The sequence below is a fragment of the Malaya genurostris genome, chromosome 2 (genome assembly GCF_030247185.1).
Source record: "Malaya genurostris strain Urasoe2022 chromosome 2, Malgen_1.1, whole genome shotgun sequence".
NCBI lineage: Eukaryota > Metazoa > Arthropoda > Insecta > Diptera > Culicidae > Malaya > Malaya genurostris.
Window position 1 is genome coordinate 234,107,063 of NC_080571.1, and position 22,309 is coordinate 234,129,371.

The 22,309-nt window shown below is 37.3% G+C and overlaps 1 protein-coding gene across 2 annotated transcripts in view; it reads right to left on the bottom strand.

The window, feature by feature from the left end:
• The window catches only part of LOC131428174 (serine protease filzig), a 170,831-nt gene extending 148,963 nt beyond the window's left edge, over positions 1–21,868 (bottom strand). For both annotated transcript variants that reach the window (XM_058591893.1, XM_058591891.1), the window contains exon 1: positions 20,661–21,868. In XM_058591893.1, the coding sequence (XP_058447876.1) occupies positions 20,661–20,778 (118 nt within the window). In that variant the 5' untranslated portion in view covers positions 20,779–21,868. The remainder of the gene's footprint in view (positions 1–20,660) is intronic.
• Between the last annotated feature and the right edge of the window lie 441 nt (positions 21,869–22,309).

Here is a 22,309-nt window from a genome sequence, read left to right on the forward strand (position 1 = left end):
AGGTTAAATTGAGTTATAATTTTTGTTATTTTAACTATTAACGAGGACAAGATTATGACTAATTTAGATATAAAAAACAAAACAACCCCAGATACAATTTTGCAAGCTCATTTTAAACTTAAACTTTTATACAGGTTTGCTACAATCCTGAACATCGTGCACAAGAGTTGTACACAAGTGAGTGAGATTATTTGTGTAATTGGAGCAACTCCCTTTCCAGCGGGCGTAAAACCTCTCATATTTTGTAGCAACAGATTATAATTATCCAAATAATACATTTCCTTAAATTACATTGGTTATTATTCCAAACAGAATCATTCTTACCTCTAATACTAATACTAATAATAAAAGCAACAATAATCTTAGGAACAATTTCTCATTGAACCACCAACCCGGGCCGAATACATCCGAGCAGCGATTAAATAATTGGCACATGCTAACGAAAGGCTCGTCGTGACCGTAATTGGTTCTAGCGGAAGGAATACGGAGAAAAGTATGAATTCGAAGAGCACGACAGCGAGTATCGAAGTCTAGTGGGTGTAAGCGTTCAGAACAATGTTTTCGAGATTGGAGCAGATCTGCGACGAAAGTTGCCTTAAAGCTTGGAACGATCTGGGTAAGTTGAAAGAGTTAAAGGATCTCTCCTGGGAAGTTTGCGTAGCGCGAAACGAGTGAATTTATGTTGAATGGCGTCGTTACGCAGACTATTATTTTGATAATAAGGTGATCAAACAACAGCTGCGTATTCGAATGTAGAACGAATCAGAGCACAATATATCGCATTTAGGCAATGTATATTGTCGAAACGTTTCGTATCACAATAAATAAATCCAAGTAATTTAGAGGCTTTGTTGATTGTGTAATCCACATGATTGTGTAATCCACATGAAGTTCATTTTTGAATCCAGGATAACTCCTAAGTACTTTACGAACGATTCTATTTAGGAACGGTTTGTGCGACAGAGTAGTTGAATTTAATTATTGAGTGTTTTCATGTGAACGACACAATTATGCATTTCGAAGCGTTTATAGGCATTCTATTTACTCTGCACCAATTTGTAAAGATGGCTAATTGTGACTGCAGAAATATAGTATCATTGGTAGTTTTGATAACGATTTATTAATTTTAGTTGGTTTGACATAAAGCCACCATAACTAAGTTCAGTTTTTTGCAATGACTGAGCGGAAACGTATATAGGAGAAGCCAAATGAATGAAAAAATTAACAGAAAAGATGATTTATTGGAAAAAGATACGCTCAGAGACCGGACTCGAACCTGCGTTCTTATGCATTCCGTGCATACGCGGAACCATTTCGCCACTCTGAATCTTTTTTTAGTCACTCTAAAACGCCAGACAGACATAGTAGAACGTACATCGAACATGATCTTCATCCTGGCCGTCACCCGACCGATACCTTCTATCCAAACATCTTCTCTGTCCATCAAACACTAGACCTCTCGCTTTATACCTATTTCTCCGATCAAGCATTGAGTAGGAGAGTGTATTTATAATCGCTTGTCACCTTCTTTAATGATCGGAGAGATAGGTATAAAGCGAGAAGACTAGTGTTTGATGGACAGAGAAGATGTTTGGATGTAAGGTATCGGTCGGATGACGGCCAGGATGTAGACCATGTTCGATGTACGTGCTACTGTGTCTGACTGGCGTTTTAGAGTGACTAAAACAATATTCAGAGTGGCGAAATGGTAGCGCGTATGCACGGAATGCATAAGAACGCAGATTTGAGTCCTGTCTCTGAGCGTATCTTTTTTCAAAAAATCATCTTTTCTGTTAGTTTTTCATTCATTTGGCTTCTCCAATATATGTTTCCGCTCAGTCATTGCAAAACTGAGTGTACAAGTAGTTCGCTTTCATAACATTCTGTAACTTTTGCCGTACCTCAGGACTATTATCTAGGGCCTCTCCTTTTCATATTGCATTTGAACGACTACAAGCCAATTATCGTACGTTCGAGCCCCGACCTGGAAAGATTTTGAATAAATTCGACTTCGGAGCTTTAAGATTTCCGGATGCGAACATTTTTTTTAGCCGAATGTCTCAGAAATACATGAAAAGTCGAAATCTGGTGTAATCTAGAAACAAATCATTTTTCAAAAAAAAAAAAGAAAATTTTCTAAATGTCACGAGTTGACTTAAAAAAACTCGGGATAACTCTTGATCTTTACGTTTCATGCATTTCTAAGACAAAACAAGAAAACCGCGTAGAAATAACTACGTTACTTCGGGAATCCGCGTAAAAAGAAACCGCGCAAATTCGGAAATCCGCTGCGTAAAAACCGCGTAAAAAATGACCTCAGTGTATTTAGTTCTTTTCTAAAATGATACAAAGTTGGATTCAGCTAGATAAGGTATTGTCAAAGATTTTATTCTATAAAAAAGAATGAACAATTCCGCAATCGGCTATAAAATGTAACATAAGATCTTTTTGGTTTTAAATTGAATGACTAAACCTACCGTCTTAAACAACATGCACAAATGTGTCTCCCTCATATTCATCAATTAAAAATACTCATGGCTTAGAAGCATACATAGGTAGTGTTAGTGTCTTACTAGCAAACAAAACATGTCGTAAGCCCACTGCACTCAATCACTGAAAATATTCCATAATTCTATGTGTTGGTTTTGTACGCTACGCCTTGTGCGATGATTCGTTCAATTGATGGGGTTGGAATTTCGTGCGCCTTATTTTAGCACTGAAATTCAATGCTCGTTCAAACTACACATTTTAGAAAGCTACTATTAAAATTCTCATAAAGACTGTCCCAGAAAGTATGGACGCACTTTGATTTCGCTGTAAATAATTCACAAGTGTTAGATATTCAATTTTTTTTTCGATATACTGATAATATTAGACTACAACAACAGAATATTATTCTCAACATTTGCTACTTAGCCATTGTAGACTAGCTGGCGCACCTTCTTGCGAACGTTCCTCATTAAATTTCGTACAGACTTCTTGGCAACAAGTTTTGACACTTTTTCCAATCTTTTTCGAGCTGTGGAACGATTTCGACTGCCGAGACTTGTTTCCTAAGATGTGCCTTCGTTAATGCCCAAAATTCCTCAATTGGTCGAAGTTGTGGGCAATTTGGTGGATTCATGTCTTTTGGGACGAAAGTGACATTTTTGGTAGTATACCATTCTACCGTTGATTTCGAGTAGTGGCAAGAAGCAAGATCTGGCCAGAAGACAACAGGATCCTTGTGGCTTCGATTCATGGGTAGAAGTCGTTTTTGTAAACATTCCTTGATGTATATTTCGCTGTTCATTGAAGCAGTGGTGATGAAGGGTATCGAAATCTTACCGCAGCTACAAATTGCTTGCCAGACCATAGCTTTCGTACCAAATTTTTCGACTTCAATCAATGTCTCGGACTGGTTTAACACTTGCCCTTCTCGCACCGTATAATATTGTGGACCCGGCAAGGATTTGTAATCGAGTTTCACGTAGGTTTCGTCCACTTTTTTGGTCACATCCCGAACTGAAACCTCCTTCTTTTGCTCGAACGCCTTCAGTATACGTTTATCCAACTGAGGGTTAGCAAGACCTTTTTTCCGACCCGTTTTCGGTTTATCCTCAAAGGTGTTATCCTCACCGAACTTCCTGATTGCATTTCGCACCGCTTTTTCACTTACTCCTTCCATTTTTGCTATCTTTCTCAGTGACAGACTGCGTTCTATGCACCATTTGTACACAATTTTTCGAAGATGTTCTGCTGAAATTCCACGCATTTCGAAACAAAATAATGAAAACGAATAAACAACTGCACAAGTGGTTAGAGAAGAGAGCCATAAAAATTTACAGATTCTGAGCCATTACGAAATGGCAGTGGTTTTTGGTTGCGTCTATACTTTCTGGGACATTCTTTACTACTGGAAATTAATATTGCTGAACATATTTGTTAGAGTGTGGACTCTTTGACTCATCAGTGCCTAGCAGTTTTTTTTTTGTTTTGCATCGAAATACTGACGTGCCGAACGAAAACATGTTTTCGACTTTTTCTGGCCGATGCAGGTTTGGTCATTCAGAGGTCAGCCAAATTTTGTGCTGGGGCTAAGTTTGTCCCTGATTGAAAAATATGTTGCTGCGTGAAATACAACAAGACATTTTCACGATCAAGCTCTACCCATTCTTGTACAGAGTGAATTTAGAAAAGGCGTCCCATAGTAAAGTAGGACGTATTCTCGCCATAGTTAGCAAATTTTACCATATTTTTACATATTCTGCGACATTCAGTTATTCTTGAGTGGCCTGTATCAGTAGCACAGTGTTGTGATGAGGCACGTTTGTTACACGACCGTACTTTGCTACTCGAATTGAATTTTCGACTCTGTCAAGTAGAAGGCAAAAGTTGAACTCAATTCTTCCCCCTGATAATGCTTATATGACCCTGTCTAGATTAGCATTTCGGTTTACGTATATAACTGATTTATTCTAGAGTATCTATCTATACATTAATTTCATGTCTTTTGCTTCTCTTAGTCATTTTTTCCGAAAATTAAAATCAATTAACATAATTTAGAACTTGTAAAATTTTTTTTTACTAAATAATAACTTCAGAAGTACAGCCAATTACCATTTTGTTCGCCAAAACGCTAATTTCGTGTGTAATGAACAACTTCACATTTCTGTGGACTGCTGCTGGTACCGATTTGTATGAGAACCCCATACCTGTTGGAATCCATTACCTCATAGCTACAGATTCCTGATTTCGAAGAAGAAGTTACCGGCTGCTCGCGGCAATATTGCACCATTAGTGTAAGGAGCAAAAATTGCAACCTATTTCTTGCACTCTAACGATAACATTCCAGTCAACATTAGTTTCAATCTTTGCCTCATTCTTAGGCACTAGGCAAATTACCGATTTGCCCTAATGAGCAGCATCGCTTTCCCTGCAGCCTTCCGCCCTGCAGCCGGAAATAATAACCTTAATAACCTTGGTCTTGGCGATCATCTTTGATGATAACAGAGACAGTGTACGGGAGAGAAAAAAAAAGACAGCAACCAAACCAAACGGGCTTGACTGGATTTTTGCTGCCATCAGGGTACGTCATGTCCCCGCAGTGCAATTAACTCTCACCTACATTTTCTCGGTGGAGAGTGCTTGTGCAGCGGAAAACCAATCGCTTCAAGCCCACTTTTTCCTAACAAGGGGAGATTTTCCACTTTTGCTACCGGCTGCTTGATTGGGGCTTCACCGGGGCCATGTTTTGAGTTGAATTATTTACGGTAATTATCACTCAAGGTCCATCATCCTACGTTCATGTGGTTGATGCTCACCATGCTCACATGTCTGCGTACTGTGTGCGTTTTCCAGGGTGCCGATTAGCGTTGGTTGAATTATGTCGTAATAAGTTAGGCCTGCGGTTGGCCTGATGCGCTCTAGTCTTGTCTATGCAGGCCATGCGGATATCAGTCAACTAACTTTCCTCGGCGCCGAATGATTGAACCATTAGGACTACAGGGACTAGCGAAGCAATGTGTGCTTGTTGAAGTGATTGCAGATGTGAGTAGTCACAGTTTCCTTTTCACTGATAACGGTATGCATCTGCATAAATTCACTGATTAGAAAAAGCGCCACGAAAAGCGCCGTTAGGAGAGGCAGGAAAAAGAGGCTGTGTTGCGACAAAAAAAAAGACTTGACAGTGGCAAACGGATGATTATTTATTTCCATGTATGAATGACTGATTCTTCTTCCATCATAACTTGTTTTTGTGGATGAAGCTGAAACTCGACATGATTACTTGCAAGTAGCGGCAAAATGACATACATTTTCAAATGAACCGTTCCGGCTTCCCCTTTGACCAGCAACTATTTAGGTGTAACAACGGACCGTAAAATAAGTTCAAGAACCTCTCATGCCAGGTGAATTGCTGTTTCATTTGAAAATTTGACTGGTCAAGGTTTTCGAAAAGAGAAACTATGGCATGGCCAGGCAAGGCAGTACGAGGGTAGCCATAAAATACAAGTTGGTCAGCGTGGTGTAGAACCGGAGAGATGGAAGAATCACGTTATGCGGACTGAAGACTAACCTACATTGGTATGGGCAGTATGGATCTGATCACAACCGCCCGGGGCTATTCTGTGAGAACCTCCCGTAGCTAGCGGCGCTTTGGAATTAGCTGCGCCCCGGGTTCATTCGGGTGCTTTACGGGTTGTAGTTTGTTGTTTTCGCGGTCCATGTTTTGCTTTAGCAAGTGTTTACCCACTTCTTTGATTCCCTTTTTTGTAACGTTTTTGAGTGCTCAATGTGCTCCGACCAAATGTGGGTCTCTGTGTCGAATTTTTATGTACGATTTATTTACTTTCCATTTTAATTGTTTTTTTTTCTATGCGTGTGGTTTGCCACTGACTATCTGTGATTGCTACGAAAGGAAAGTGTTAAACTAGTACGTAATCTCCAGAGCGAATCATGACCGTGGGTTGCTGGTCATGTAGAGGAATATGTTAGACGACACCGATGAGTTCCGGTTGCTTCCATGAAGCACTTTCTATTCGTAGTGTTAACGTTGTCTTTGATTATTTCGTTAACCGTTAGTCGAAAACTAATTAAATTGTGGTACTGCACTCGGACTGAACATGCCAATAATTAATTTCAGATATCATTGCATGCTTCATAATAATCACCCATGCTGTCACATTAAATTGGAATACCATAGCTGAGGCTGTAGAACAATTCCATTTTAATTCGAAAGTCGTTTTTTTGTATAATTTGATTGAACTCAAATAACCGATAACCAAAAAGGACCATTTGCATCATCAGTTCACAATTTTGGCTTTAGTTTCGCTTTTGAGAACATTCTAATCGAAATTGGAATATTTCGAAACATATTTTCCAAAACTGGTTAGTTCTATTCTATACTTGGTGTCTGAATTTATGTTTCGGGTAATTACTAGATCTATATAGAAAAAGGATAGAGTGTAGCAAAAAACTGATATTAAATATAATAGCATTACAAAAAATATTCATAAATTGAAACTCATTTCGTCTAACATAATATCTTCTGAAAACAAGTGGATTTTTAACCATTGCTAAGGTACTTTTTGACGTAGGACTATGTCTTTCTTTACTATGCTCTCCTGGATGCATTTTAAAAATTTCACAACACTCTAGTGTAACGAAATTACTCCAGATTTGATTTCATAGTAAATTTTTCCATGTTTTTCTCTAATTCTTTCACGAAACGAATTGAAGAAGGTGTAAGATTATTGTTAATACCACGTTAATTACGTAAACATTGTTTAAATTGTAAGAAATAGGTCCAGACACGAACCATCAAAATCAGCTGAATGTTTGAATAGACCCTGTTCGACGTTTGCCAGCTTCAGTCTATGATAATTCATAAACGAAGACATCTCGATATGTCCGCAGGCCTCCATCTACGTCAAGACAATGGAACTACAACCGGCATTATTCAACTGGTGCTTCAGTCAATGGCAAATATGGGGCTCCGTTCCTCAAGCCTAAACGTAGAAAAACAAAAAAAACTAGTTCTCCTGTGAGCATATCTTCTGTTGAACGTCCACAGTGTGAGTTTCACTTCAACCAAGATTGATTGTGTCTTCCAGCTGCTGGTCGTTTACATTCCAGAAGAAGAAAACCAAATGTGGACAACGACAGGGAACATTATACAAAATCAGCCATTCTTATTGCTTCAAACTACACGGGCATAATTCCGAATCTAGAAATGAGCAAAACGAGTCACGATTTGGGGAAAATAATATATTTTCATGTTATGATAATGCACCATGATTAAAATTTCTCGGATCATGATCCATTCGGAATGATTTCGATTAAATTTAAACGTAACGCAATTGACGTTGTTGGGTATAACTTCAGGCGTGTTTCTGCTACGATGGTAATTTCTGCAACATAAATTCAGGCGTTATGTGTGATTTTTGCAACAATGGTCATTTTTGCAACAATAATCATTTTTGCAACATAAATTCGGTGAAAAGCACGACGAACTTCTTTTAAAATGAAAATATTCTGTTTTGTCGTGAATACGACTTACTTTACTATGGGGTGCCTTTTCCAAATTTACCCTCTGAGAGAGTGATAAGTTTTTGATCGTGAATATCTCTTGTTGTATCTAACGAATCAACATAATTTTTGCTACACGCCATCTAACTACCAATAGAATCGAAATTTTTCAACTTAAGCGTGTAAAGAAAAAGTATTGAAGTATTTTAATAGTACACTATTGAAAAACCTGTCTCATTTGACCCATGTCAACACCAGCCAATCAGAACGCGTTCTGAGGAAGAGAACAAAATATCTGCTGCTGTACAACAAATCGTTCGAGAAAAATGTTTCGAAAAGTGGTGAATATCGTAGTGAGTTCCTCAATTTGGTCCTTCTGAACGCTAGAAACGAATCCCTACAGCATATTGATATTTTTGCCTTTCTCATATAGAAAGGTTATGCAATCACTTGAAAAACCTACTAGTGAAAATTGGCCCGGAGAGCCAAGTGTCATATACCATTCGACTAAGTTCGTCGAGCTGAGCAATGTCTGTGTGTGTGTATGTATGTGTGTGTGTATGTGTCAAATAATCTCACTAGGTTTTCTCGGAGATGGCTGAACCGATTTTGACAAACTTGGATTCAAATGAAAGGTCTCGTGGTCCCATACGGAATTCCTGAATTTCATTCGGATCCGACCTCCGGTTCCGGAATTATAGGGTAAAGTGTGTTCAATATTGTACACCGTCACTTAAAATATTTTCGGATACAACAAACATTTAAATCGTAATTTAGAGTGCGTACTAGTAGAGTTTGTGTGTCATGTTAGTTGGTGGTCGGTTCTTTGGTTTGTGGAAATGTGGATGACTCACGCAATCAAAGCATTGTTTTATTCTGTATGTTATACTAGTTAATGCACAAACAATCTCTTGGTTTGTTTCAAAAATGGAAGAGATAAATTTTGAATGGAAGACCACAATATTATTTGTACATGAGAAAGGCATCATTACACCACTAGGTGGATTAAAACAGGTTTTTTTTTTCAATAAATTATGCAAATCCGAAATGAAATAATCGACATTAAAATTCTGTATGCGGCTATTTCTATAGCCATTAGGACCGCCCATTAGTAAAAAAGCTACAAACGAAATCACGTAAAAAGAAAGCTCCTAAAAAAAATTGGATCAGTTTGGAATCTATCGCCACTGCGAGCAGATGTATTTTGTGTCGTTTGAAAAGATAGTTTCGCTTCCGACAAGAGCGATTACGTCACAGCTGCCAGTCATTTGCATTGATGAAAAAACAACGGTGGAGAGCATTACACAAAATAAGCCGTTCTAATGGCTCAAAAGTTTTCTAAAGAACTATTAGGATTTGTTTTTCGCAAATCGAAGGTAAATATCCCCAGTTTAGTGCAAATTTAGAATAGTTTGGTTAGATTTGTGCACTTTTCGCTGTGTGAAATTCACAGTAATCTAGATCAAGAGAAGCCTTCTTTGTTTTTGCGAAAAATGTTCCAGAGTTTAATGTCGTAGAGAATTACGCAATTTGACCCTCCTGAATGCTAGAAACGAATCCCTATAGCATATTGATAGTTTCGTTCAATAAATTAGGCCTATTGTATCATTGATCAACCCAGCGAATTCATGTTATCTTTATTGGAATATTATAATCGGTTGTAAACGCTACACCTACACCAACCTTATCAGTATCGCACCCACGTACAACAGTTCAGCCTGGAATTAGATGACGGAAGTCGGCGGCATCCATCGGAATTCGAATTCAACTCATCAATCTCCATCACAAACGCTTTCATAAAAGGTTCTTTTCAGAGCCACCATTATTTTATTATAAAGAACTATACTGGTTATTTCATAATATTTGTGTTTCAGAATGTTAAATGTAACTAATCTGTACTTTAGTTTAGGTGCATCGTTTCAAATTCTACATACAATTTCATACAATTGATCAACTAGTTGATATTCGGAAGTGTTAAGGAACATGTCAGTTGTTTTCGTATTCACGATATCCAGTTATGTCTCTGACACTACCCACACGCCTTTTTAAAAAACGATGACGCAAGAGATAACGTGTTTACTTGCGTTCATTACTTCAGTTTTGATCTTGTGTTTCAAAATTTAAACACTTAAACGAACTGCATGAAATAACACGAGTGAATCAAACCTCTTAAAAAGTAACTCTATGTCGAATTCTTGCAAAAAAAAATCGTCTTATTTGTAATATTCAGGTGAATCAATACAGCTTGTGTTGTTATATCTATGAAACAAATTAATCAAAGTGGTTGAACAAAATATTTATCTGATTTTCATTACATGGTGTTCCAAATTCACAATCAAATTAAACGCTAGCTCTCGGAATATTATTCTAGCACCCACGATCACATAGAATATGTAAGAATACAATCGAACAAAATGTAACATTGACGTTTGTCAAATGAAAAGCGTAGCCGTGCTTAGTCTCTTATGATGTCAATTTTCGATTCATTATCTTTATTTTTATGTTATGTTTAATTCTCTATCAGCCGGTGGGTAAAACAAAACGATTATTAAATGAACATGCTTCAGGATCAAGTAAACATTTTCAGTATGTCTTGCTTTTCAATGTTTGCTTTTTGCTTTACCATTAATCTATTAATTTATCACATCACTTGAGGCAGAGGGTGCAAAGTGATATACGGGTAGAAAATTAGAGTTACGACCTTTGAAAGAAATGTATTTTTCAAGTAACGCATTTTCGAACCATGGTTAATTTTCATGGAAAAAGAGTTATTGCTCATGATTTCATGATAAGTTAAAATGATTGGTTTCAAGATTTTCTAATCATGACAGCAGTAACGGATTTCTTTTCGTGTATTAAAATTGTAAATTGAAGGTAGAAATCATCAGTTTAGAGCAAATCTAGAATAATTTAATTAGCTTTTGCACTTTTCGCAGTGCGAAATTCGCACCAAACGGGCGCAAATAAAGCTAGCATTTGACCGCTTTGCGTTCGAGAAAAATCTTTGAAAAGTATTCAATATTGAAGGATTCCACAAATTGGTGTCGTACAGCTTTTTGAAAGCTTCTTTCACTAAAATATTGAGATGTATGTAATATTGAAATATATGAGCGATTGTACGACTTGTGCTACGATTATGTAATGATTTCTACTAGGTCCAAGGCTCAAATTTACATATTTCCAACGACTTTGACTGGCGCTTCCGGGAATACAAACGTAATCATCCGTAGCAAAATAGTCCTTCCCAGGACTCCAAAGTACCCCAAACATAAAGTAAAGAACTTATTTAGAAAACTGTCTTAAACTGTCGCTCTAATTCCTAGAATACAAATGCAATCTTCCGAAACCGAATGGTCATTTTCAGGACTACAAAATTTTAAACGGTCAAACGGTATCAGATCAGTCAATACAGCGCTACTTCAATATCGCGGCTATGTCTCTGAATTCACCTACTCCAAGTTTTTTTTAACATTTTCTTCATAAATGGTTGGTTCGATTGATTTGGTGTCTTTATTTATGTTTCGGGTAATTACTAGATCTATATAGGAAACGTATGGATTGTAGTAAAATAAAGAAAAGCAAATTCCTGGTAACACATTCGTTTTTGTGGAATTTGATCTTTCTGTTTCAACAGACTTCACAGTTTCTTAGCACACATCATCACTGAGATTCTTCTGATCTACTGAATCCTTCCTGGTAGGGGCTCGAACATATGACAACTGACATGTTAGACCAGCGCCCTAAGCATTCAACTGCTAACCCGGGCGTAGCAAAAACAAGCCAAAAACTGGTATTAATTATAATGTTAATACAAAAATTATTCAAATACTAAAACTTATAAATCGATTATCTCAAAAATAATTTTAGGATCTTTTTCTCCCTGTTTTATGTGTTGGTGCTTTTACTCCAAGAAGTTCATTGCACGCTAGATGAAAATTGAGAAACAGTTGCTAAAAATAATTATTGTCTTCTAAAAATAGATGGATTTTTGAACACTTTTAAAAACTTTTCGAGTCATTTTTGTCCAAATTTTACAAAAGTACTTTATTTGGTCTAACTAAATTTTTTATTTGGTCTAACTAAATTATTTCTAAATACTACCGTCTCTAAGATACAGTTAATTGTTGTTTTATTTGTTCAAAAAAAAAAAAACTCAAAATTTGGTTATCTCAAGATTGATATTTTCGATTTTTAAATTTTTTTTATATATTGTAGCTGAAAATAGAAACGACTGCAGTGATTTCTAGGTCGAGAACAAACAATCACAACAAATGTTGTTCAATAGTTCAAATTGGTTATATGCAAAAATCATACTACACAAACAAAACAGTAATCAAAGATGAAAAATTGATAATTGTATTACTTAAAATGTAAATTATACTGATATGTAGAAAAAGAGAAACAATAAATGAATAATTTCACTTTCTCGGTCGAGATGATGAAGTTATGGACGAAAAAGTCAGTAATTCAAAATCAGGTGGATTTTCGAAAATTGTTAAGGAGAATTCATAACCAATTGTTTTTAGCCATCCAAGCTTTCTAAATTTAAGTTGAAAATGACATTAATTCCTACAACTTACTTGTCAAACCCATCTTGAAAATACAAATTTTATAGAAGGTGACAAAATGAATAAAAAACGTGTTTTTATCCACCTAGTTGTTTAATGACGCCTTTCTCATATCAATCATACTATCATATATAATACTGTGGTATTCTTCAAAATAATTTTCTTCGATTCTTGAAACAATAACCGAAATCGGTTTGTTTGACCATCTACCGATAAAAACTATCAATTGGAGAAGATTTGAGGTCGATTTAGAATTTTTTTTACGGTTTTCGCCCTTTTCAGTGAAGGTATGAAATTATTAACACACTTTACCCTATATTTCCGGATCCGGATGAAATTCAGGAATTACGTATGGGACCACAGGACCTTTCATTTGAATCTAAATTTGTGAAAATCGGTTCAGCCATCTCCGAGAAAAGTTGATGTAAAAAAAACGTTACATACACACACACACATACATACACACACAAACAGTTTGTGTACTCGACGAACTGAGTCGAATGGTATTTATTGCATAACCTTTCTACATGAGAAAGGCAAAAACGCATTTCAATTATAAATTGAATGACCAAACTGACCATCTTAACCATCATGCACAAATGCGTCTTTTTCAGTTTTATTATTCAGTTGAAAAAACTCATGGTTTATAAGCGTAAATAGCTATTGTCTGTTCACTAGCGTATTACTGCGTGCCTAGCTATTGTCTGTATTACTAGCGAACCACTGAAAATATTCTGTATTTGTATGTGTAGGTTTTGCACGATACGCTTTGTGCGATGATTCGTTCAATTTATGCGGTTGAAATTGTGCGCGACTTATTTTGGCACTTAATTTCACCTTAATGCTCATTCATACCGAAAATTTTAGAAAAAAACAATGTTGAGTAATTTGTGGTTATCTCATAATACTGAAAATTTGGTCATAAATAGCTGACCATGTTTCCGATGATATGGAGGAAAAAATATGTTGCCGCGTTAAATACAAAAAGAGATAATCGTGATTAATTTGAACCCATTTTTTTTACTGGATAAATTCTGAAGAAGCATTCACGTCAAAAGTTATTGTTTGAAAAAGAGCCGTCCTAGCATCAGTAGTAATACAACAATGTTATAAAGGGTGATTTTTTAAGAGCTTGAGAACTTTTTTAAACAATAAAACGCATAAAATTTGCAAAATCTCATCGGTTCTTTATTTTGAACGTTAGATTGGTACATGACATTTACTTTTTGAAGATAATTTCATTTAAATGTTGACCGCGGCTGCGTCTTAGGTGGTCCATTCGGAAAATCCGCTTTTTTATCGACAAATTTTGTTCAGCGATGAGGCTCATTTCTGGTTGAATGGCTACGTAAATAAGCAAAATTGCCGCATTTGGAGTGAAGAGCAACCAGAAGCCGTTCAAGAACTGCCCATGCATCCCGAAAAATGCACTGTTTGGTGTGGTTTGTACGCTGGTGGAATCATTGGACCGTATTTTTTCAAAGATGCTGTTGGACGCAACGTTACAGTGAATGGCGATCGCTATCGTTCGATGCTAACAAACTTTTTGTTGCCAAAAATGGAAGAACTGAACTTGGTTGACATGTGGTTTCAACAAGATGGCGCTACATGCCACACAGCTCGCGATTCTATGGCCATTTTGAGGGAAAACTTCGGAGAACAATTCATCTCAAGAAATGGACCGGTAAGTTGGCCACCAAGATCATGCGATTTGACGCCTTTAGACTATTTTTTGTGGGGCTACGTCAAGTCTAAAGTCTACAGAAATAAGCCAGTAACTATTCCAGCTTTGGAAGACAACATTTACGAAGAAATTCGGGCTATTCCGGCCGAAATGCTCGAAAAAGTTGCCCAAAATTGGACTTTCCGAATGGACCACCTAAGACGCAGCCGCGGTCAACATTTAAATGAAATTATCTTCAAAAAGTAAATGTCATGTACCAATCTAACGTTTAAAATAAAGAACCGATGAGATTTTGCAAATTTTATGCGTTTTATTGTTTAAAAAAGTTCTCAAGCTCTTAAAAAATCACCCTTTACTTGATTTTTTTTAGATTTAGATAGTAGGAAAGTTTCGCATAGCTCTTTGGGAGATTATTAATAGTTCAAAAAGGAACCGATTTATAGAATACAGGAACTGGACCTGAGCTCAAGGACTAAACAGGCTCAAAAATCAGTTGCAATTCTTTTTTATGAACTCCCGGAACACAAAACGAACAACCTGTGTGTCCAAAATCAATGAATTTGATCATAAACCGACCAAACCTTGAAAAATTATTCGGCTAGTTGACGGTATTTTGCTCGATATGACGCTGAAAAATATAAAAACGCGCTATCGAAAGAGAAAATTTAAAGGTTTACATTTTGCGTACTCGACGAACTGAGTCGAATGGTATTCGACCCTCGTCTTTCCAGGCTTCGGTTGAAAAGTTGGTTTTCGTAGTGATTGCATAACTTTTTTGTATGATAAACGGTTCAAAAAATAAAATGGGGTAGAAAATTAAGTTTTGCATACCATTCTGTTGATAAAATAAATAAAAAAAATCACGAGTTACATCGAATGCAATGAAAATTAAATTCTTTTTCGCGCGTCGAAATTGTATCATTAAGATGAACCTGAGTTTGGTCCCACTCGGGCAAAGTGAAGTTACCCGTAGCTGAGTGCTTCAAATTTTGAAATAATATTCTTCCACTAGTGGATTGTTTTCATCGTTTTTCAAATGATCCTTTGCGTTGGAGAAAAATTTCGTCTTTATTAAGTGTTGAAGAAGTTTTTTTTATTTCTCTTCACTACCAAAAAATCGATTTAAAAATGATTACGATATTTTATTCCATTGTAATAAGAAAATTGCTGGCAATTAAATAACAAAAAATTACTTTGATTTTATCACCTAAAATATCCACTTTCAAATTTATAAAAAGTTCAATTCTAATCGCAGCTCTAAAATACAGGTGTAACCTTTGGCAACTTTAAATGAACAGAGCCAGCTCTGCATGATATTTTTCGCTGCCTAAAACACGCGTGGAACCTTCGGTAACTTGAAAATACAGTACAACATCACTGCTTGAAGGCACGTTTGGACCTAGCTGATGTTTTTCAGTAGCTTCTAAGAAGTACCTACGTTCAGTTGAGTCACGTGAGCAGCTGACAGCTGACCACAAAGCAAATTTTTTGTGTAAAATTGTTTGGAAAATCGATTCTATTTGTTTAGAAGGACCGCACGAGAAGCTATCCTGTTCATTTAACTCCAAGTTCCCTATTTTGTTCTAGATTATATTCAAGTTGAACTATTTAACGTAAAACCGAATTACTCGCAGAAAGACTGTTTGCATATAATTGTTCTACGTGTCGCTTTCGGCTCATAAGTGCATTAGCAGAGTATGTAGGACTGCTAATGCCACCTCGCGGATCAACATAATTTACTAAACAGGCGTAAAGCAAATGCTTTTTTTGCACCGAAGTGCGATGCCTATTGAAAAATTCACTGCTTTGAAGGTATTGATCTATCTACTTTTACAAGAATCGAATCAAACCCCCAAGGTTACTTTGTTAAACTAAAATGAAAGAAACAAAATTACGTTTAAGTTTGATTTTTTTGTATTAGTTAATTGGCTTTCAACATTTTTCATTCAATAAATAATACAGTTGTTTTACAGAATAACTCATTTAAAAGCTAAGGAAGAGGCGTATGTTTTATGGATTGAACGAATTTTTGTATCTTTATTAGATTTTTCAGTACGGGCTGATAAAAAAATCTTTTTTCTGTAAATGCAAAACGTCAGACAACCCTTTTTATGAAAATACCACATATCATATTGAAACAAAAACCTGTTTCAATTCACCTAGTGGTGTAATGGTGCCTTTCTTTTTAACATATCCGGAACCGGAATCAGGAAACTGTCGCAGTTGCAGTAAGGTCTTAGACCATTCAATATCCAGATCAAAAATTAAATCAAGTTCAAATAGTTTCACAATCTGCTATTCGTACTACTCGTACTATTTTGTGTCGTAAACTATATGAGGGTTAGACATTTATAGTTTTCATCATCATGTAAGTCAGAACCGGATAAAATTCAACCTCATTCAATAGGATATTAAGATATTTATTTGACTCAACGTTCGACCGGTTCAGTCAGGATTAGTTTGTTTGATTATAAGCTAAAGAGATCTCCTTGCTAGAAGAATTTACTGGCTATTTCTAAAGAATATGTACCATTTTTAATGTCTACTAGAAAGAAATTCAAACAAAAAGAAATGTCATTCTGAATATTGATCATAGAGACAAAGTCTTTGTTTAAATTCCAGTTGTTTGGATTACCTCATGTTCTATTTCAATTGAACCAATTATTCCAAAATAAACGAACCGGGCGAAATCCTGCACTACTGTTAATTTTGTATATGAAATTCTAATTAAAGAGGGTATTATTTTTTAATCAGCTACATGAAACGTGTATTGTGATAGGATTTTTAATCAATTTTGATAACAGTATGTATGTAAATATTATTTGCAGTTTTCATTGACATCACCACACAAGCGGTACGGTATTACCGTATGTACGTATTAGTTAAGTAAAAAAAGGTCCAGTCATCGCTGATCAAAGTGAATTCGTCCCATTCTATAGTTTCTGACCACTATTTCCGGAACCGGAAGCCGGGTATTGGTGCCGTAAGGGATAGATTTGGTCGTCAATTGACGAGGCATATCGATTGAAACTGATTCGAGCCCCCAGAAATTCTATTTTTCCGTGCTTTGTATCATTACTCTGTACAACTGCTTGCAATGTTCAACACTCTTTATCCTGTATTTCCGGAACCGAAAGTCGGATCCAGATGAAATGCAGAAGTTTTGTATAGGACCATAGGACCATTCATTTGAATCCATTTTTTTTTAGAAATCGGTTTAATTATCTCCGAGAAAAGTTGGTGCACTTATTTTCACATTTTGTTGCACATTTTGCCCCATAATTTCGAAACCGAAAGTCAGATTCAAGCAGTATTCAGGAATTTTGTATAGGATCGCAAGACCTATACATCGGTCCTGCGATCTCTGAGAATGTTAGTGCAAAAAAAAAAAATGCTGCATACGCACATATGCACGATTTCGGAAATTTTATATACTTCTCCCTATAGTGATTTTTCAAGATTTCAAAATTTTCAAACTTTAACCGCAGGGCAGCACCCCTATCCGCTTAAGCTCAAATTTTGCATGTCATGTTAGAGCGGTAAAAAAACGTGTTTGTCGATTAAGTCACTTATATCATCATATCTCCAGAACCAGAAGTCACAGCCATTTGATCTTCGAGTTTGATCAATGGTTTAAAAGTAGCTTTCAAACAAGCCTAAGTTAGTTGAAATCGGTTAAGCCATTTCTGAGAAAATTGTGCGTAAAAACATTGTTGAAAGGTGCACGCACATACACGCATAGATATTATTCGATTTCGTCGGTCTGAGTCGAATGGTATATAACACTATGAGTCTCCGTTCGAAAGTTGGGTTTCTCCACAATTTAATTACCTTTCTATAGAGAAAAGCAAAAAAAATCATCTCACTGTTAGGTGAATAAAAGACGTTTGTAGTAGAGTTTTTACAATTCACGTTTTGAAGTGTGAAGGAAGCGTCTCAGTTCTAATCGTTTTCAAGGCATCCACCCATTAAAAAAACCCCTGTGATTTTACATCTTATTAGATGCACATAAATGGAGCGTCGCAGTTCACGCAAATTTACGTCGAAGAACATTTAATATTGTGTCTAAAACTCCATGCATGAAATTCGTTGAAATAAAAAGCACGGATGTGTAATGTCAGAAACATAACTGGATGTCGTGAATACGAATAAAACTGACACGATTTCTTTATACTTTCGAATTCGAATTGATAGCTGATCGATTGTGTGAATTGTGAAGCTTTTGACGTCTATTATCTCATTTCGGATTTGCATATTTCATTGAAAGAATCTATCAAGAAGCTGTACAGGATTCATTTCTACCTTTTAGAAGGATCAAATTGTGGAATTCTCTACGATATTTAGCCCAGTTCGGAACATTTTTCTTGAACGATTTTCGCACAGCGAAAAGTGCACGAAGCAAATCAAATTATTTTGAATTTTCACTAAACTGATGATTTTTACCTTCCATTTGCAAAGAAGTAATCTTAATAGTTCTTTAGATAATATTTAGAGCCATTAGAACGGCTGATTTTATATAATGTTTTCCACTTCTCGTTTTTCGTTTTCTTTCTCTCCAATGCAAACGACCAGAAGCTTGTATGTTGTATGATGCAATCGCTCTTGTTTGAGTTGAAACTAGCTTTACGTACAAACCGCAACATATCCGCTCGCAGTGCCAAATGATGCGCAACTGGTTTAATGCGTCTTCTCGCCTTGACGACCGGAAGGCAAATGAGAACTACGACCTGAGCATTTGAGGTTTTTAACCACGCATCTGCTTCCATTCAACGCAGAAGAAATTATCGATTTTCGACCACGGTTCACGTTTTTATAACGTTCAGTTGATGGTATGTGCCTGACTATCTCAAAATCGTCGTCCTTGCGCGAAAAACCCAAGCGGAAGTAAAGAGTTTTCCCCTTTGTTTTCAAATTTTGAGAAAACCTAATTTTTGAGTTGTTTGTGGTTATCTCACACTGTTCAAAATATTATCCTAAATTCCTGATCATATTTTTGATGAAATAGTGAAAGAATTATGTTGCTGCCATTAATACAAGTCGAGATACTCTCGATTAATTTCTGCCCATTCTTCCACATGGATAATTTTGAAAAGGCACCCCATAGTAAAGTAAGTCGTATTCACGACAAAAAAGAATACTGATAGCAACCGCCGCGACTTGAACCGAGAATCATTGGATCGCAAGTACGTCTGTAAATCGATTGAGCCACAGAAGCATGCATCTGCTTGGTTGGTAAAAGGTACATTTAAATTCATACAATCGCACCTGCTAGCAGAATGCAAGTTACAGTCGAAACCAGTAAAATTCAAGCTATTTTAACATTAAGTCATTACAAATAAAATTTTCCGCCATTTGACAAATTAGGTCTTTATGAATTACATCGTATGAGGAATTAAGTCACCTGTAAAAATCAAAATCTTTTAGAGTGCAGTTATTGCGCTGACATCAGTGGCGTACATAGGATAATTCGCGTGCGGGGCAAAATATGATTTGCGTCCACCATCGTAAAAGAGTTAGTGAGCAAAACACACGGTCCCTACAATTAACGACCATAAAGTGCTAGCAAAAGAAAGGTCCCGCCGTTTGTTTTGCCGCCCCAAGAAAACACCCGGGGTGAATTCCTCCTTCAACCCCTCCTCTCCCGCAAGATACACCACTGACTAATATTATATACTCGTTTCATTTTATGCAAACAAGGCACAACTTAAGCATTCTAAATTCTACAATGAAATGCTAAAATCGCTCATTCGCAGTCAAACAATCGAAAATCACATAATTATAACACAGGCGACAGAAAACATATCGGAATCAGATTCGACGAGCGATACTTGTCTGATTTTTTTTTCATTTTGAAATGCTGGCAGATGGTGATAGTTCAAAAATTTTGCCAAAACAATTCAAACCAATTCAACACTTTTGCACATGCTTGCTCTGGAGTGTTCTCTAAATAAAAACTTAAACCAGTGCTCGAAGAAAGAAGTATGTAAGTGTGAGGTTTACGGGAAGAGCAATTATCAAGATTATTCTATTTGAAGTTGGCTGACGCCAAAGTTTTGTCTTTTCTAGCAATTAAAGTTAATGTTAACACAATTCTTTTACTCGTTGAAATTTTTACTTTTGAATGTTGTTTCTGGTTTAGTAGTTTTGCTACTCCGTATGACAAACTATGTAAATGAATCGTTAAACTTCGGATCTAAGCTTGAATCCATTGAACAAATTCCCCATGAACAATTCCGATTCACTGCACTTCTTTGCGCAAACCCAAAAGACAAACTTCTCTTTATACAAATGCCTGCCTAGCGCCTGCAGTCTGTTGCTGCATGCTACTGCATTCCGGAACCGGCACATTGAAAGAGGCAATCCCATGGTTGTCAGGTGTAATCGTGTCACTGTCAACTTACCTCTTTCACCAGTTGAGCTGAGCCCGTTGGCTTCGTCCAGCACTGCGAGACCGGCGACGAGAAGCGCCAGTATCCATGCTGCTCCTACCGGCAGTCTCCACTTGACATTGGCCACCATGTTACTGGCCGCAAATCGTTGCGACTTGCGCTTATTTGTGTTTCTTTCACTCTCACCTAGCAGATGAACCCTTCCGTTTGTTGGGTGAGATAATCTTCGCCGTTTAGGATCCTTTATGATCTTATCCACACTTTCACCGTGTATGTTGGCGTTGCGGTTGGATCAATACCCGGTTTTTATTTGTTTTTAATCAATTCCATTGGAAATTGTCGCCACGCGTGCAGGACGAAACACTGAGCTGCGCGGCACAGCCGGACAAACACACAACACTTTCTCCTGGTGTGGGACCGGATTCCGAGAAACTTGAGAACCTTGAACTCTTTTGACTTGTTGCTTTTTCTGCTTGTTTTGGAACAATTCTCTTCACATCACCCGTCGGTGCTACTGTTTCGAAAAATTTGTGCTACAGTCACCAAACAACCATTCGATGATCTAACCGGCCCCTTTGTAGTACTACACTCGCGATCGCGATCGATCTAAACACAAAGCACAACAGCGTCTCTAGCAACCGTAACCGGACAATACCGAGTTAGGAAAGTTGAGAAATTTGTTTAATTAGCATTTGCAAATAATCCGTTGGTTTTTCTCCTCGAAGCGTTGCGTTTTCTGTAACGCGGCCGAAAACCGCAAGCGCAAACGCTGAAGACACTAACCGATGATCGGCAACGATGTGTTCACCCGGGCCTTGGCTTAACTGCAGTCGGCAGCCAGGCAAGAGCGAGAGCAAAAAAGAAAGTACCAACCAGTCCGCGAAACGGCCGAAAACAGTTTGAACTGGCAGCTGGCAGCAAGGGGTTTGTTAACCGACTCTTCTATGGTCACGGAGTTGTAGCTCATATTCAATTTTTTCTTCACCACCGCTTATGCGGCTCGACTCGTGGATCGGATCGACGGCGCACCGACTTTCTTTTTCCGCACTCGCGGGCGCGCGCGCACACACACGCAAACCACTTTCTTTCGCGCGAATTAGACTTTAACAGTTTCGCTCGTGGAGAGGAGAAAACGAACACGCCGTTGTTCGTGAGTAGCAAACATGCAGTAGAGAGAGATAGAGAGAGAGCTTGGATACCGCAATGCTATGCGACCTTACTCAATGGCCAACGAAGACCAACTGAGGATCAAGGAAGTTTGTTCCCACCCAAAACAAGTGAGATCCGTCGCCGCATCGCATCGCGCTCTCAAAGCTCTTTTTTTTTCATTTCTTACGACACTGGACGCCTCTCGCCGTACGATCATCCTCTGCAACAGTTTACTTTTTTTTCTTCTAATCTCTGAAGGTGTTTCTATCACCCCGTGAAACTTTCCTTCCAGCATCGAACCATCGAACGACATGAAAGAAGAACGACTCTCGCAGGTGCAGGTGAATGTGATAAAGTCCATGGAAGCATCGATGTATCGTCGATCATCGGTCGTCATCGATCGTCGTTCTCTGTTCAATCGAAGTCGCTCCTGTGTTTGTGGTGCGAAAGGGAGAAAATGGAAGAAAATATGGATTGTGTTCAAGTTCAGTTGTTTCGCACACGATCGTGAT